At 29.5% G+C, this 18,608-nt stretch overlaps 1 protein-coding gene across 1 annotated transcript; it reads right to left on the bottom strand.

Annotated features, from left to right (window-relative positions):
- Positions 1 to 12,900: 12,900 nt before the first annotated feature.
- Positions 12,901 to 18,270, bottom strand: LOC129615619 (uncharacterized). Its single transcript, XM_055530901.1, has one exon. The coding sequence runs from the start codon at positions 18,268 to 18,270 to the stop codon at positions 12,901 to 12,903; it is 5,370 nt and encodes a 1,789-aa protein (XP_055386876.1).
- Between the last annotated feature and the right edge of the window lie 338 nt (positions 18,271 to 18,608).

Genomic DNA, 18,608 nt, shown 5'->3' with positions numbered 1-18,608 from the left:
TTATTTATAGTTATTCTCACTAGTTCAAGGAACATTAGCTCATCTAAAACTACGGTAATCAATCTCTAAATAAACCTTTTAATTAGTAATTAGTAATTTTAAAATACGAAAGATCGTTAAGTAACTTTATAATACGAAATATGGAGAAAAAAGTTCTTAATATGTAGGAAGGCTAATGAAAATGAAAATACGCAGTTTCCGAAAAATATTTACTAAGTATTAAATAATAATTAATTAGAATTTCCAAAATTTTAAATGAACTCAAAAATTTTTTTCCAAAAAATATTGAAAATTGTTTTTAAGTCAATTCATAAAGTTACAAATAACAATTTATTCAAAACTGAAAACATTAACACAAAGACTGTGATATTGAAATATCTAATAAAACTAAAATTAAAATCTACATATTCAGGTTCCGTATTTGGGTTTGATATGTGGCTTTATCGACTATTTCAAAGCACATTTTAAAAAAATTTTTTACAAATCAACTATATCTTACCTAGCATTTACACGTACAAGTTACTTGCAAGAAAGTTGCAATACATACAAAAATTTTACTAACACATTGAAATATTTCTACTTGCTTGTTTACTTGCAGTTCAACTTGCAAGAAAATTTTGCTGCCAGTAATTTGAGCAAGTAATTTGACATATTGAGAAATTCACAAAAAAAAATTTGTTGTTTTGATTTTTTTTTTTTTTAATTTAAAATTTTTGAATTTTGTTTTGAAAAAATTAAACTTAGCAAACTTATGGTTTCTAATTTATAAAAAATTATATATATTGCTAGTTGTTTTCTTCTCAAAGACATTTACAAAAATTAACTTGCTAAACGCCTACGTCATAATAGCAAGTAATTTGACATTTCGAAAAACTAATTGACAATTAATATTATACAAACTTGCTTGCAAGTAACTTGCATGTGTAAATGCTGGGTTAGATTAAGTTTGTACTGATGAAAATGTAATGTGTAATCGAAACTTGGCATTAAATTAAATCTTATTAGGAAAATAGAACACTAAATAAAAGTAGATTTTTTTAAAAACATTTTGTATTACTTTCAGCTGTGTTAAAATCCAAATTAAAGTGTGTTTTTGGTGTGTCCATCTTTTTTAATTTTTTTTTGACGTTTATAATTTCAAGTTTGAACATTTTACAATTTAAATCACCTGGCAAAACTTTTTGTAGGTGATTAAATAAAGTATAAGTATCTCACAGCTATTTAACTGACATTGTGAAACTGAAGAAAGTCAAAATAGAATAAGAAAAAGAAAAAATTCTTTTGGCATTTAAAGCAAGTAAGTATATGTACATGTACATTATTTGAAAGATAAAAAAAGAAGAATATTTGAAAATCGAAACGTCAAAAGGGATAAAATTGAATTTTATGTTTAGTTTAATATTAAAACATTAGAATTGTGAATATTTTTATATTTTCATTCGAATATTTAATATGTTGAAATCAAAGAACAAAAATAATTTTCGTAAGTAATTTTGTTGCGACAGATAACAAAGTACAAACATTATTGATTTCTACAATATCAAATGAAAAACATTAATTGCAAAACTTCATTTGAATTTTAAATTGAGTATTTTTATCGGTAAGTCTTAATTTTATTTAGATTTTTAATATGCAATATGCATGTGAGTATTTGTAAATTTTTTTTATTAGAAAAAAGGTGTAAAGTTAATCTTTTTGCAGCCTACCCGGCTAAATTTAACCCTCCGCGAATGATGAATCTAACCTTATGTATGAAAATTTTAAACAATTTTTTTATTATTAACATACGTAAATGCATCTTTTTGAATGAATCTTTCTTCAAAGTATGATATTATGTTGTATCTGGTTAGAAATGAGAGCCAGAGTTATTTGCTTGTTATCCATATATCCATAAAGAAATTAAATTCTAGTCTTCTAATTTTTTTTGTCAAAATATTATGTACATAAATTTTGGTTATACATACATAGTTTTCAATTTATTGTGAACAGATCAAGATTTAATTTTTTGGAATCGGAGGTTATAGTAAATTTTTCTTTTTTCTGACTTTCAACTTTTAAATTCACTTAAGTTTTGATCAAAATTGAAATAGAATGTATAAATTAAAAAAATAATTCATCTTGTACCTGCGTGTTTCTACGAATATGAAAATTATAGAAAATAGGAAACTAAGAGTATTTCGTAGTCTGCTTTTTATGTGATAATAAGTGCGTAATAAATTTTGATAGTACCAGTTTAGAGAAACTAACACATGCCTTATTAAGAGTCATAAATAAACTCCTTTAAAAATTACTTTGTTCGAAGTTCATTTTAGACCGATATCTATCTTAAATTGAATGATAAGAACAAGAAAAAAATTGTATTAAAATTGTTTGATGCTCTAAGGTCTTAGTGATGGTACACGTAACATCATTTATTTGTAGGTATTTTTTTAAATTAATATTTTAATTATACTTCACAGTGTGTGCCTCACATATTTTAGTTTAACATAACATACTTATGTATGTAGTAACTTATATTTTTTACGTAATATAGTATGTATATAATAAAAAGTAATAACTATTATTATTTATTGAACAAAAGGAAAATGTAATTTAGCGTAATAACGTTACTATTGGTATCAATACAGAGTATTTTACCAATCAGGTAGGGCTATAGTCGGATCACATATATTTTGTTTTGTAAACGATAGGTTTTAATATAAAACGATAGTATTCATTTTAAATATACAAAAGGTACATTAAATTGGCCATTTTAAAGGTAAACAAAATTTTTTTGAACTCTAAAACGGATGGTAAGAATATCGTTAAGTCATTATCACTGTCCTAATAGTATGTTGTCTACAGATTGACACTTTTAAATAGGGTCTAATTTAATTATATTTTTCTATTGAAATTTAAGTCTTGCATAAAAATGTGAAACATATCTATAAATTGGTTAAAAACAGTAATAATATTAATAAGAACTTGATTTTTTTAATTTTTTTCTTTTTATTTTTTCTATAAACGCGTAATATACACATGTTTTATAAATTCATTGTGATGATGTGATAATGTGATGAGGATTTCTAATTCTTCTTGAGAATATTAGATCTATGAATTTCTTTAATAAATTTTTTTCCAAACTAAAATAAATAATTAACATTTTCCGTAGTTCTCGTGTTACAAATTCTATTTAGAATTCAATGACTTGAACAAGAAATTGTTCACATAAGTACGTATTTCATTTGATCGATTATGTGCGGGCCATATCAACTTACTTTTTTATCTTAAAAAATTGATCTATCTAACACCTTTCTAAATGTATTGAATATACCACAAAATTCGATAAAAATTTATAATATCATGAACAATATTTTGAACGTGAGTCAGCGACCTTCACCATTCGTTTATATTTAATATTAAAATCAAGAAAAAAAGAAACGTCATGATCCTACATATATATGTAAATAAAAAACAAGAAACCATAATTATTTATGAACGCTTTCGTAGTTTCTAGAGAATACAAAAAGAAGAAAAAAGCATATTTAATGTCTTTCAACTTGTTGTCGTCTCTAAAAATTGAATTTTTTGGAAGCATCGTTTCGTTGTCAACGACAAGACAAAAAAAAAAAAATAAATAAAATAAATTGCGTAATCCATTTGTAGCCTTAGTAGCTTAGCAAGGAGTACGTTCCATTTTACATGTGTACATATTACGGAGAATCACAAAATTTCTTAAAGAGTCATTTAGCTATAAATTATAAAGAAGCGATTAAAAAAAGTATACATATATACATAAGTTTGTATGTATGCATACAATGTATATGCAAAATATGTAGAAAAAAAGACGTGACAAAATCACGAGCACGTTAATAAATAAAAGTGGAGGTCAAAATATTCATTTCTAAAGAGTAAATATTTATGAAAACGAAGAAAAAAAGAGTTGTTCCTCTCTATTACAAGATGAATCTAAATTCGTTTTTTACTACAGGCTTTAAAATTTACAGTGTGGTTACACACTTGCTAGGGTTTAAGTGCTAATAAAAATTTGCGAGGGAGAGGATCTGAATTTTTTTTTTTAGAGCCTAATCAATAAACTTTCAATTAATTTTGTATACATTTTAGAAAAAAAAAAACAAGATACCCAACATTACATTATGGAATTATTTATTCCCATTGCTCGAAAATTTCATTATACAATTACATGATAGTTACCCAGTTTCTTCTCATTTCTTGAGTAAAATAACGAGATACATGGCCAGGCTATTAGTTTTATTCTGTGAAATGTATTAATTTTTATTTATAGCCCGGTAATAATATTATGGGTTAACTGGAATAAAAAATTCAACGTGTTTTGAACAGAAACGTTGTTAAAAAGTATTATTAAAGATTTATTAAAAATTATAACACTTTAAATTTTTTTTTTCACCTACTCGTAAAAATATTTTAATTTTATTTTAAAGCTTTTTAAGAGAACATAAATTTTTGTTTTTATTTTTACTTTATATTCGTATGAATATGAACTTGGGTCAGGAAATTTTATTATCGTGTAGTTTTCATTTTTTTATGATTCTATTTTTATATTATACAATGCTAATATTAGAGTGGCGTTATCAGAAGCGCGCAACTTTTCACGTTTTAGTTTGAATTTCAAGTTTATTTTCATAATTTGTATGTACTAGTATATGTACATGGAATTCAAAATATAAGACATTATCGAATACGTCAGAATTAACCTACTTGAATTGGATACAAGTATTTTTTATCAAAAATAGTTAATAAAATTAAGTATTTTTTTGTATCCATATATAATATGTATGTATGCAAGTATGAATGTATATAGAGACACAAACAAAATGTATGTATATTTTGTGGCATCATTCACGTATGGGGTATTTTCAGCGTCATAGTCAGGGAATCCCAAATCTTATTTTTATTTTTGTTATACATATAAGTATATAAGAATTATATGTAATATATAAATGTATGTATAAAATCTTATTATGTGTGCCACATTTAACGTGAGTCTGTATTTATGTACATATGTACATATGTGTATTTTTTCTAGGTGCGTAAATCGTAGTATGGGAATTTTTACTAAAAATGCTTACATGTTCACATACTTACATTGTAATTAAAATTTGATTATGCACATACATATGTAAATAATATGTATATGTACATATAATAACAGATTGTTTAATTACATACTTAGGTAGCTGTAATATTTAAGCGAATATGTACATACATATACATACATATGTATGTACATATGAATGTGGATCTGCTTGATATTAATTAACATAACGTACATACATACAAACTTAATTCCATATCTTGAAACTTTAAAATCCTCTACTTAATTGCAATAAAATTTTAATGCATGTAAGTAGGTACATACATATGTATGTATGTATGTACAATTTAAATTGTACATCAAATTGACATTAAAGGTTCGTTGTGAAATACATAAGTACATACTTTAAAAAAAAAATTTGAAATTAGCTACCTATTTCACAACAAAAAAATTTTTTTTGCAAGTCATTCTAATTTTAAAATTAATAATTACATACATACATACAATGTATTAACATTAATACATACATATCTATATAGAGAATAGATAGGTGAATTATTTAGAGAGCAAATAAATAATTTCATCATTGTATAATGTTTACATTCGTATGTATTAGACATTTAAACAATTTAAAAAGTATATAAGTACATAATATGTATGTATGTATGTATGTATGTATATAGAATACATAATGTATAATCATACATACTTTATATCCTTTCAAAGATTATGTCATCATAATTTTTTCTTTTCAATTATTATTTAATATAATCAATTTACTATAGATCACGATGATCTTGCAAAAAAATTTCAATTTACCATTAATTTTGGTTTTTATGTTTATGAATGTACATAATACATATGTAAGTAGATTGTGTGTGGTGGGTTTGTTATACTTTGTGTTAAGACAAACTGGTTATTTGATTTATTATGTGAAATTTTGCTTTTAAATTATTTTAATTATAATCGAAAATTCTCGATCATAATTAAAAAAATTTAAATTAAGATCTAATTGATCTAAGAAGTAATGATATTACTTCTTCTAGATCTGTTCTCACTCGTGTATTAAAACAAGTTGAAATACAATAGTGTTTGAGCTGTTCATAAAGAAATGTGCATATACATATGTATGTGTGTTTTATTTCTTTACGAGTATGAGCCATTAATGTACATATGGTATGTATATGGTTCATACTTACACTGTAAGTATGTATAGTCATTAACAATAATGGGAAATTAATATTTTATTACTACATATTTTAAAACTAAATTATAGAAACTAAAATTTTGCAAATATTTCAATAAATTAGATATACTGAAAAAAATAACTTCTTATAACTTCTAATTCGGAATATTTATAAAAATTTAACAATATTATGAAAGTTGTTATTAAAATATAATATAACAGATCTGTTATATTAGTTTTTATTGATTATATATATGAAGAGTAGAACGTGACTTGAGTGTTAAGTATGTTATGTTTCTATATGATTGCAGGTATTATAATGTGTTACATACATCCATACTCAGATTGAATTGTATTAACTGAAGGAAATGAAGACTGTACTAATATGTTGCTTATTTTTAATATTTAATTGTTATATTTTAAATACATATATATTTTTATTTTTTTTTTTCATTTTATAGTTAGTAAAAATTTAACCACAGTTCTTTTGTTGAAAATTCATAACTAAGTAATAAAACAAATAAAAGAAAAATGATTCACTTTGGTTTGTTGGGAATTTTTTAATTGAATGTGTAGTATTATGTATGTACACTTATATATATATATATATATATATATATATATATATATATATTTATGAGTTCTTTTACGAATTTTGGTAAATTATATTTTCATTCTCATATGAATTCCAAGAAATATTTGTTTTTTATTAAATTTAGATTAATTCTATTCATAATTTTTTTTTTTGTTTTCACTGTTTTTTTTCTTAAGAATAATTTTTAATTTATTTTTATTTATTTTGGAATATATTATTTTTTATTTTGCTATAAATTAAAGTTAAAAGTTTCCAAATAATTTTAATATTAAAAAAAATCATGTCTTTCTCATCTCTCGTTCATATATGTAAGTACGTAACAAGTATATTTTTCTCTGGATTTAGACGAGTTTTTCGAATAACTTTCCGATTGCTGAAATTTCAATTTCAATTACATGCATACATATAAACAATATAAGTTTTATTAAATTATCGGATTATAAATGAAATTACATACATACTTATATTGCAATTTTAATTCACTAATTTTTTTTCGACCCCATTGCTTACAATAAAAGGGAGGTTATGTAATGGTACCACATTTTGGATGTCGAGTTTTCAGTGGGAAGGCACTTCTCCATAGTAGAGAAGCGTAAACCAATTATTTTTAAAGAGATTTCGGTTTCTTGGTTTGTGTTTGCATGCATGTATATCAAGTTGAACCGATTTTGATCAAATTTTGTCTATGTGAGTTTATTTCGGTTATTTCACGGATTGATCAACTTTTGGGATATGTCAAACCTCTGGAACTGAACCTTTTTGTGGGCCGATTTTACATTTTTGCACGTATAAAGGGAAATAATCAGAAAAATTCATTGAAATTTAATATTTACATATATTCGGAGTGATGAAACAGTGAACCAATAAAATTTTTTTCGAAATAAAAGGAAACTGAATTAGGGGTGGATTTTACATTTTTTACTATATCTACGGAACTTATTTAACTTACGCACTTCTCAAGAAATTCGAATTACTAAAGTACTTAATGAAACTCTACTAATAGCCAAATTTACATTTTTTGAGGAATGTTAACTAAAAGCTTACTTGTCTCTTTAAAATTGTAAAGATATGTGTAAAACGCATTTTCATAATCTGTTATAACATTTTTTTCATTAAACTAGACAATAACAATAAATTATTTAAAACGTCTTGATTTTTTTATCTAAATTTTTGTATGAAATAATATTTGAATAAACTTACTACACATTTTTTATATAGAGCATTCATATTTTAGTAGATGAAAAATAATGGAATGCATTATGGTAAAATACAAAAGTTTGTCTACGTAGATATGTACATAATGTACATATGTATGTATTCATATTGAATTTATATGAGTACATACATATGTTCATAGAATTTGCAGCTAGATAAATAGAAGAACCTAGAAAAAATTTCTTATCATTTTATATGATTGCATTTTGATAAGATGAGAACAAGAATTTTTTTTTAAGTTTAGGAAAATTTTTCTAAGAATTGTAGTAAATAAAATGTCAAATATTTTCATTATATGTGTATAAATTAAAGTCATTCATAAGTAGGTACATACAAACAAATAAGTTATTTTTCTATGTATGTATATATGTTTGTGTCTCTTGCATAGGACCGGAAAATTAATTGAACTTAAAAGAAGGGAGAGGTCGTGTACGTGAATACCTAAAATCTGCTCAAATTGTATATTGCTATAACAAATTGTCTGAGATCAAAACAATATCAAAAACTTGAAAAAAAAGGGGATGTGTTCAAAATTGAATTTGGGCACAATTAAAATCGCATTTAAAGTAGTTGAACTTCAGCTCATTTCATTTAGTAATTAAAGTTTTTGTTAACTCTAAAAACAGCTACATTTAGAAATAATTTAATTCTAGAGTATTTCTGAGCCTATTTTAGACTATAGGAACGCAAAGAAATATTTGTTAAAGTATTTAAAGGTTTGAAACGATTTACTCTATTTTTTCTCGATTTTAATTTTAGAGCACCTACCTATTCAAATCAATTTTTTAATCAATTATGTCACGTTCTAAGAGTTTTCATTTATTAATCTTTATTTATGCATAATTAATATTATGTACATACTCGTATGTATGTTACACAATAAAAAAATTTATTTTCTGCCACACGTTTTGATTAAAAATAATTGAAGTTTAATATTAATAAATATGAGTAAACAGTATATAACAAATGAAAAAAAATATAATTTTATTATAAAATATTTTAATTACTTAACATTTACTCTTGGGTTTTTTGACACTGGCAATAAAATAATTAATTGTTATTTTGTTACAATTAGCATCTCAATATTAATGAAATGAAAAAGCTTTAATAATAAAAAAAGTAGAAATCGAAATGACAAAATATGTCGCCAACAATTAAAGCCTGTTGCTAACTTCTAAATGGACCGAAAATTTTTTTTACAAATAACTGCAAATTTATTGTGATGCGAAACAAAAAGTAATTAAAAAAATGATCAGTAATTAAATGAGACAAGTAATTACCATATTCATTTATTTAACTTGAATTCTAAGCAAACTCTAATTGTCATTCAATGACTTTTTTTATTTTTTAATTAATTTTTCAACGCCCTTAATTGCAGTTTTGTATAAAAACAAAATTTATAGTTAAATTTTAAACAATTAAATAAATATTTTATAGTTTAATAATAACTTAGAAAATTATTTTTTACATTTTACATAATGCTATGTCCGAATTGATTTATATACATATATATACATATATATATATATATATTTTTTGAAACCTCATATTATTATCAATTTAAAAATGATTACGAATGTAAAAATGTGAGATCATGTTACTTAAAGAGAAAAAAAAAAAATTAAATGTTAACAAATTACGGAGATTACACTGACATGTAATTAAATGATAGATCACAAGTTTTAAATATCGGATTTCTTTATTACAAATTGATCAATTGAAATTAAGCATAAGCAATGTGAGAATATTATAAAAGAAAAATTTATTGATTTATTACTAAAATTTCATCTCTATTCACTTACTAAGCGCAAATGTATTAAATAATAATGATTATGATATCTACATATATATATATTAGTGAAATATTAATTTTCAATATTCTGTTATAATAGACTATCTAAAATTTTCATTAATCATTGATTATATTAATGATCAAAACGAGCAGAATACGAATATTTTGAGCAGAACTTTAATAATTCGTAATTTTCCGAATTTCAGAGCTACGAACGAAATTCATGATAGGGCTTATGAAGTCAAATTTATGTTCTTACCGATCGGTATTTTGTATAATGCTTGAGACTATGTAATGACGCGAAATTTTGCATGTCAAGTTCTCGATGAAAACACAATTCTTCGTGTTAGGAAAGTGTTAGTTAACTAATATTAAAAAGATGTTGGTGTGTCGGACTATTTGTGACATTTTTATAATCTTGTGCTACATTTTCGCAAACTTAGCTATACATCTTGCTATCAGTTATGTACATTAGAGTTTTTTTTTTCATAAATTCTTAAAAATTTTTATATTGTGTATACTTGTTGTCAACGATAACTTTCAAATTAGAATTTTATTTTGTTTTCTTTACAAAAAAGAAAAAAAACAATTTAATTATAATTATTTACCACATTTTTAATTTTGTTACATTTTGGTAATTAAAAGATTCTATCTAATCAAAATTAATTTTAGTTAATTTCTTTAAAATTAAAAAAAAAAGTTTTTATTTTTATTTTTAATGTCATAAAATAATTATATGGTTGGATGTTATTTGAAATGATCTGAAAATGGTGGTTGCTTAAAATGTTTTACGCATGAGAATACGATGAGATACGAATATTTTTAGGACGAATGACATTCGTATATTTATATACTATCAATTATTTTATCATTTAAATCTATTAATTGTCAAATAATTTAAAAATTTGCTTTATAACTGAACGCAATGGCGTTTAATATAAACTTATGTGGTGTCTTTAAGAGTAATACGATGTTTTTAGTGTGGTCAGTATGCATCTTTGTTCCTTCATGTTGATTAAATTATGTTGAATTTGACAGCAGAATGAATTTATACATATTGTATTGCATATATAGATTTTTGTGAAAATCAGAAAATTTTTGAAGTTTGAATTTAATATTTACATTGTGTAAGTGAACAAAACTGTTCGCGAATAATTGCTAACACTTTTAAAATATTTAAATAAAAAATAAGTTTTTTGTTTTTTAGAATTCTCAGTTTATTATAGAAAGCACCAAATCCAAAAAATTTATGTTCTCTTTTTCTTAAAAAAAATTTACTAAATAAATATGTTTTATATATATATATATTATATTTTCTTTCTCTTCAATTTTCTTTTCTTTTTTTTCAAATTGCTTCACAATACAAATCAATACAAATTTTCTTTTCTTCAAATTATTTCACAATGCAAAAGTTATATGTACAAAGTTGAAATTATACAATTCAAAAAAATGATCTTTGTTTTAACAATACTTTCTTTCGGTTTTCAATTATATAATTCAAAAAATTATTTCAATTTTGACAAAATGTATAACTCGAAAGTCGATACGTTGCGGTGAGCGATCTTCTATTTAGTCGTACTTCTTCTTGATGATTTTGTCCCTTTTATAATTTCTGGAAGCAGCGGTTGAGTAAACGGTGAAGTTGTTCCTAGCCAGTCCCACTTTTCGGTTGTTAACGTTTTCTTCTTTTCTTTTACATAGATCATATGGTATAGTTCAACGAACCTGTAATGCAATGTATCATTCTTATATACATCGCAATACAAATTGTTGTTGTAAAATTCTACGTTTCTTCTTTTCTATTTTATGCTATTTTCCCCTTCCATTCTCCATTTCATTCACCTTCTATTTCTTTCTTACTCCATTACACTTCCATCAATAGCTGACTATAACTCTAAACAAACTAATCTATGATCATAGGTGACAGTTGGCAGCATTGAAATATAATATTTGTGCAGAAATGATCGCTGCAAACTGTCACTCACCAGTTTTATTTATATTGTGATGTGAAGTGCAAGTTTTTTAAAGAAAGTAAAAAATCAAAATTTTACACAAAAAAATGGAGATTTATAGGAGCCGGAGCTCAAAAAGGAAATGCAGCAATGGAAGGAAAAAACGATGGAGGAGTGAAGAGCAACCAAAAAGTGCTGGACCGGCACTTGAAAATCCTATCTGGACTGGTAGATGCATAGCTGGAAAACATTGCAAATTCATGTAAGTATTTTATTGCAAATAAGATTACATGTTAAATCCAATATATTCAATTTTAGGTGAAGAACAAAAACCCGCTGAGTGGATTACACTGGATTATAGCAAATTTAGATAAGTATCAAAAATTTTCCTTCATATCAAGTAGTGTTTCTTTGTGGTTTTCTTTTGTTGTTTTCTTTTTAGGAAAGGAGAAAAATTAACTGTGACGTCATGACGGAACATTCTCCCGGCCTTGGCATCCATGTTGAAAGATGGCAAAACAGTGACGTGCTGACGGGTTGCTGGAACATAAAAGGTGTGTTGCTGGTGAACAGTGATATTGATACCGAATTAGCCATGTTGTGATGATAATTGGTAAGTTTTCAAGTTTCGATTAAACGTTCCAAATGCAAGTTGTACCCATCACTAAAGTCATGTTCCTTTTAGGTCTTCACCTGTAACGAGAAGAGCAGAGGGATAGAAGGAAGAAGTTATAGCGCTTTATCTCGCTTTCCGGAAATTCAGGAAGTGGGAAGAATTAGGATAAAGAAAAAAATCTATTAGTAATAAGTTAACTAACAAATTAATTTAAGTGTTACTAATTTTAAATTTTAAGTTAAATTTAAGCGTAGGTTAGAAATGTTTGTATTAGGTGCCTCTAATTTTTTTTTTTTTTTTATCGTTAAGTAGCGCAAGTTAGGTGTTATTAGGTAGTGCGATGTTAGGTGCAACTCGGTAACGTTAGGTTGCGCGATTTCTTCCCGTTTTTTTTTTTTTCGTTTTATTGCGTATTAAGTGTAGTGCCAGTTGCGTACGATTAGATAACGATACGTTACGCGATTTTTTTTTGTTTCTCAAAAATGCGATTAATCGGTCTCGATTGATTGCGTTTCGGTTTCATCATAATTTTCCATTGTATCTACTGGTAGTAAACATATCTTTGCAATCGAACGCTTCAACATATTATCCTTCGTTTTTAACGTAACAACTCGAACAAGTCCATCGGGACCAGGATGAATTTCTGTTATTCGACCCATCAACCATCGGCTTGGTGGCAACTTCTCGTCCCTAAGTAAAACCAAATCACCAATTTTCATGTTTTCAGTCCTTTTAGTCCATTTTGGACGCTGCTGCAATCGGTATAGGAATTCTTTATTCCAACGTGTCCAAAAGGTTTGATGCAATTTTTGCAATAGTTGCCATCTGTTTAATCTATTTTCGTTTAAATCCAGCAAAGAAGGCTCAGGTGGTGTAATAATTACATCACCAGTCAGGAAATGCCCAGGTGTTAGGGCCGTGCAATCGTCTGGATTTCTGCTAATTTCACAGAGAGGTCTAGAGTTTAGGCAAGCCTCAATCTGAGTTAGGACCGTTGAAAACTCCTCATATGTCAACTTCGCATTTCCGAGTATTTTTTTAAGATGCTGCTTTGTAGAGCGGACACCAGCCTCCCATAATCCGCCAAAGTGAGGTGAACCAGGTGGTATGAATTTGAAAACCACCCCGTCACGTTCGTGTACTTGTGCTAATTCTGATTTTAATTGCTGTAACATCTGTTTATGTTGTTTTGCAAGCTCTTTGCTAGCGCCGACAAAATTAGTACCATTATCGCAATAGAGTACCTCGCACCTGCCGCGTCTGCTACTGAATCTTCTGTATGCTGCGATGAATCCCTCACTGCTAAGGTCCGTGACCAGCTCGATGTGTATGGCCTTAACTGCAAGACATATAAAAATAGATATGTACGCCTTATATGTCCTCGTATTTTTGCCTTTATGAGTTCTCAATTCAAATGGCCCGCAATAATCAACGCCAGTATGTGTAAATGGCCGACTGGCCCTAACTCGAAAAGCAGGCAAGTCCCCCATGAGCTGTTTTTGAACTGCAGCCCGCTGTCGATAGCACGTGACGCATTTATGTATTTGTTGTCGAATTTGATCTCGTGCACCAATGATCCAAAACTTTCTATTTATTACGTTGAGCATAAGTTGAGCACCACCATGCAAAGTTTCGCGATGAATTTTTTCTAAAAGTAGTCGCACAAAATGGCTTCTATCGGGCAATATAATCGGAAATTTCTCATTGTAATTCAAATCTGCGTGTCGCAATCTGCTACCCATTCTCAATATTCCATTTTGATCCAGAAAGGGATTAAGCCTCGTTAAACGACTGTTCGTATGAATAAGTTTCTTTCTCCGCAATTGTGTCACTTCTTGTAAAAAATGTTTATGTTGCACTATTTGTATCCACATCTCCACGCTAGCGTTGAATTCTGACACCGATATAAATGTATTGCAATTTAGATTTCTCTTGGTTACCTTGGCGATGAATCTTTTGATGTAACTCGTTACATTTATGAGTTTTGTAAATGATGAATATCGTGTTTCCAATTCGTGAATCTCGTTGCATTCTTTATCATTTATGATCGTGTTGTGACACAGAGTCGATCTTCGTATCTCGCTATCCGTATCATGAAGTAGTATTTTAGTTGGCCAGTGTGACTCGGATTTCTGTAACCATTCTGGGCCGTTCCACCACATTTTGAAGTCTATAAGATCTGGTGGATGCATTCCCCGTGAAGCACAATCTGCTGGGTTTTCCTTTGAGGGCACGTGACGCCATATGTTTTTGCCTAATGTGTGATGAATCTCAGCGGTCCGATTTGCTACAAACGTGGTCCATTTGCTCGGGTGAGCCCGCAACCAAGCCAACACGATCTCTGAATCCGTCCAAGCTTGCACCTTCGATATATTTTCAATTTTCAATACTCGCTGGACATATTTCACAAGTTTCGCCAATAATGCCGCGCCGCTCAACTCTAGTCTTGGCAAAGATATTGTTTTTATTGGAGCCACCTTTGATTTTGCAATTAACATGCTAGTTTTTCGGCTTCCCTTTTCGTCTATGACAACCAGGTAGACCACCGCAGCATACGCCTTTATCGAAGCATCACAAAATCCATGTAATTCTATTTTATTTGCTGATGTTGAATAGTAGAACCACCTGTTTATACGTAGTGCTTCCAGATGAACAAGAGTCTTCCTGTAGATCTGCCATTCATCGTGCAAGCTCCTTTCTACCTCATCATCCCAGCCTGAACCCGAAAGCCATAATTTTCGTATCATTATCTTGGCCATAATGATACAAGGTGCCAACCAGCCGAGAGGATCGAATAGTTTTGAAACCTCCGACAATAATGTTCGCTTTGTCCATTTCTGTGAATCATTTTCCAGTAGGGAAATTTTATACGAAAATTGGTCGTTTGCTGGATCCCATTGTATGCCCAATGTTTTCACGGTTTCAGCTTCTTCAATTTTTAAAGGCCAATTGATTTCTCGATGTTCTTGTGGAAGGGCTTCTAGTAGCTCAGCTGCGTTTGATGACCACTTGCGCAATGAGAATCCGCCCGAAGTCATCATGTTCAATAATTGTTTTTGCATTTCCAATGCCTTTTCGATAGAATCCGCACCCGACAGCAGATCATCCACATAAAATGAATCCAACGTTATTCTTGATGCAATAGGATAGTTTAACTTTTCATCTATCGCCAACTGTTTTAATACTCGTGTTGCTAGAAACGGTGCTGATTTTGTACCAAATGTTACTGTAGTTAATTTGTAGTCCCGAATTGATTGACTCGGAGAATCTCTCCAGACTACTCTTTGATAATCGGCATGTTGCGGTGCGATTCTGATTTGCCTATACATCTTCTCCAAATCTGCTGTAAATGCAATTTTATATTTTCGAAATCGTAATAGAAGAGTAGATAAATCATCTTGTATAACCGGGCCCTTTAATGTTTTGTCATTTAATGATGAACCATTTGAAGTAGGCCGTGATGCATCAAAAACCACTCGTAGTTTTGTAGTTGAGCTACTTTCTTTAATGACGCCGTGATGTGGCAAATAATTCGAGATGATTTGTTGTCGTTGATTTTTTAATTCCATTGAATTCACTTGCTCCATATGGTTCATCTGCAAATATTCAGCTATGCACTTGTTGTAGTTGTCTTTCAAGACCTCATTTTTTGAAAATTGCTTCTCCATGCCGAAAAGCCTGGCAATCGCAATGTGTCTCGAACTTCCAAGTGATATGGGACGCTCATCTGGTATAAAAGGTAACTCAACCTGATAGCGTCCATCCTCAAGTCTACGAAATGTTTCAGAAAAATGCTTTTCACATAATAATTCTTCTTCTGTATATATTGTTTGTTCCGGTACTTCTTCTAACTCCCAGAACCTTCTGATACTATCATCCAAATCGGATTGGATGTGGAACGTCTCTGTTGATGTCGTGTTGACACTTTGTTGATCGACATTGCCTGTTATGATCCATCCAAAAATAGTTTTTTGAGCAATTGGTGCACCAGGGGGACCCTTTCTTAGTCCCTCCAAAATAATTTGGCCAAAAATGTCTGCTCCGATGAGTACATCTATTTTTCCCATCGCAAAATAACTTGGATCAGCTAGGATCAATCCGTCTATGTGTGACCACTCCTTGGTTTGAATATTACGCTCTGGTAGCAAGTTGGTCAGTTTCTTGAGAACCAATGCCGAAGTTCGCACCTGCTTGGAATCTCCTAGATCTCGTACAATGACATCCACTTTTGCTAGTGATTTGCCAATGTTGCTTTCTGATACACCGTGTATATTTGTTATTGTTCTGTTTTTTCGTAATTTCAAATTCTGAACCGCTGATTCGGTGATGAAAGAACTCTGCGAACCAGGATCGATTAGAGCTCTCGCCCTCTGATAGCGTCCCGTTGCTGGACATACTATTTTAATGCACGCAGTGGCCAGTAGAACCTGTCGTGTGTGTGCATCCGATGTGCCGCAAGTGTGAACATGGCTGTTGCTGCCGGGTACGAATGCTGGCGCCGATGACGAAATTTCACCCGCCGTGGTTGGAGGTGATGGATCATGTGAGACGTAGTGCGCACGTACTTGTGACGCGACTGCGGTCTGCTGCTGTCGCCGTGATAGGCTTCGATCCCCAATTTCTTCGTTGTCCCTATGCAATAGGGTATGATGTCGTTGATGACATTTAAAACAACTCTGTTGACTAGGGCAAGTGGTCATCATATGTCCAGAATTAAGACAGTTGATACACAATCCCCTACCTTTAACAGCTTCCAATCTTTTGTTTTGTCTTAATCCCAAAAATCTTTTGCATTGCTTCACCTTGTGTGGGCCCCGACAAATAGGGCAAGGTGAGTTACTATTCGCCGTTGCATCCGTAGCAGCATGCAAAGCGCAACTATTCCTGTGCTTACTAGCTTCGTTTTGTAAAGGTCTATAATGTGATGAAGATCGCCTCGTTGATATAGCCTCCAATGTGCGAAATCGAGTTTCAAGGAAACTTTCCAATTGTCGCCAAGTTGGTAATTGATTCTCCGCGCTGACGCTCTGTTCCCATAGCTGATGTGTCTCGGTTGGCAGTTTTTGCACGATGAGATAAACTATTATAGGATCCCAGCCCTCCACATCTATTTGTAGATTCTTTAATGCCTGTAAGCATTCATTAGTAGTGTCCAGTAATTTTTTAACTGCCGTAGCCGTCTCCTGATTTACAAAGCTTTGATTGAGCAGCAATTTAAGTTGAGTATTAACTAATACTCGCTTGTTGTCATATCTTTCTTTCAACATGTTGAATGCGGCAGCATAATTATCCTCTGTTACTTGAAAGGCTCTCAACAAATGCTCTGGTTCACCGGAAAGGTGCAATTTGAGGTACTGTAATTTCTGGACCGCTGGAATCATCTCATTATTATGGACCAAAGATTTAAAAAGATCATAGAACGAAGGCCACTTTTGATAATCGCCGTCAAATTTTGCCAAGGTGATTTTTGGCAAATTTATTGAAATATTGGGAACATCCACCCTTTGGCTAATACTTTGATTTGGGTCCATCTTTAGCTCCGGTGGTCTCTCTGGGAATTTGGTTTTCATTTCAGCTTCTATCATTTGATGTTTATGTTGATAAAATGTTTTTATTTCGTTGAAAACGCTATTTTCCAAGTAAGGGTACTTCACATTGTCTGCATTTTTGTCAGTGTATGATGCAACCAATATTTGTCTATGTCTCTTCTTCAGCTCCGCATACAGGCCCCCTATGTCATCTAGAGCTTCCCTGTAAAACGCCTTCGGCTTGCTTTCACGTGTGTCATCCAGAAAATGTGAGACTATTTCCTCGATCAAAAACTTGTCCGCTAATTGAAGCTTAATTAATTTGTCCATTGTATATAGTTTCAAAAAAAAGTGTGTCACGAAAATATCCTTTTACGTTAATGTAAAAGGAACAAAATACAAAAGTAAACGAATACGGGCAATAAAAAAATAAACGCTTATTGTTAATCAAACGAATAATTTTATTCAAGAATTCAGTTAATTTTTGCCTTGTACAAAGTTTTTATTTTGTAGAAAATTTATATATTTTTTTTTTTTTTTTTTTTTTACAACTTTACCGAAAAATAATCCATACCGTACAGTATTAAATTAATTTTAATTATATTACAATTCACTTATTTCACACAACACTTTCAATCAATTTATTGCACAATTCTTGCATTAAAAGT

This window comes from Condylostylus longicornis, unplaced genomic scaffold (genome assembly GCF_029603195.1).
Source record: "Condylostylus longicornis isolate FDR11 unplaced genomic scaffold, ASM2960319v2 ptg000137l, whole genome shotgun sequence".
Classification (NCBI taxonomy): Eukaryota; Metazoa; Arthropoda; class Insecta; order Diptera; family Dolichopodidae; genus Condylostylus; species Condylostylus longicornis.
The sequence above is the reverse complement of the archived record's forward strand: the minus strand, read 5'-3'. Positions and strand labels throughout refer to the sequence as shown.

Excerpts from the sequence above, each read along its gene's own strand:
- LOC129615619 (XM_055530901.1), bottom strand. The coding sequence starts at position 18,270 with ATGGACAAATTAATTAAGCTTCAATTAGCGGACAAGTTTTTGATCGAG.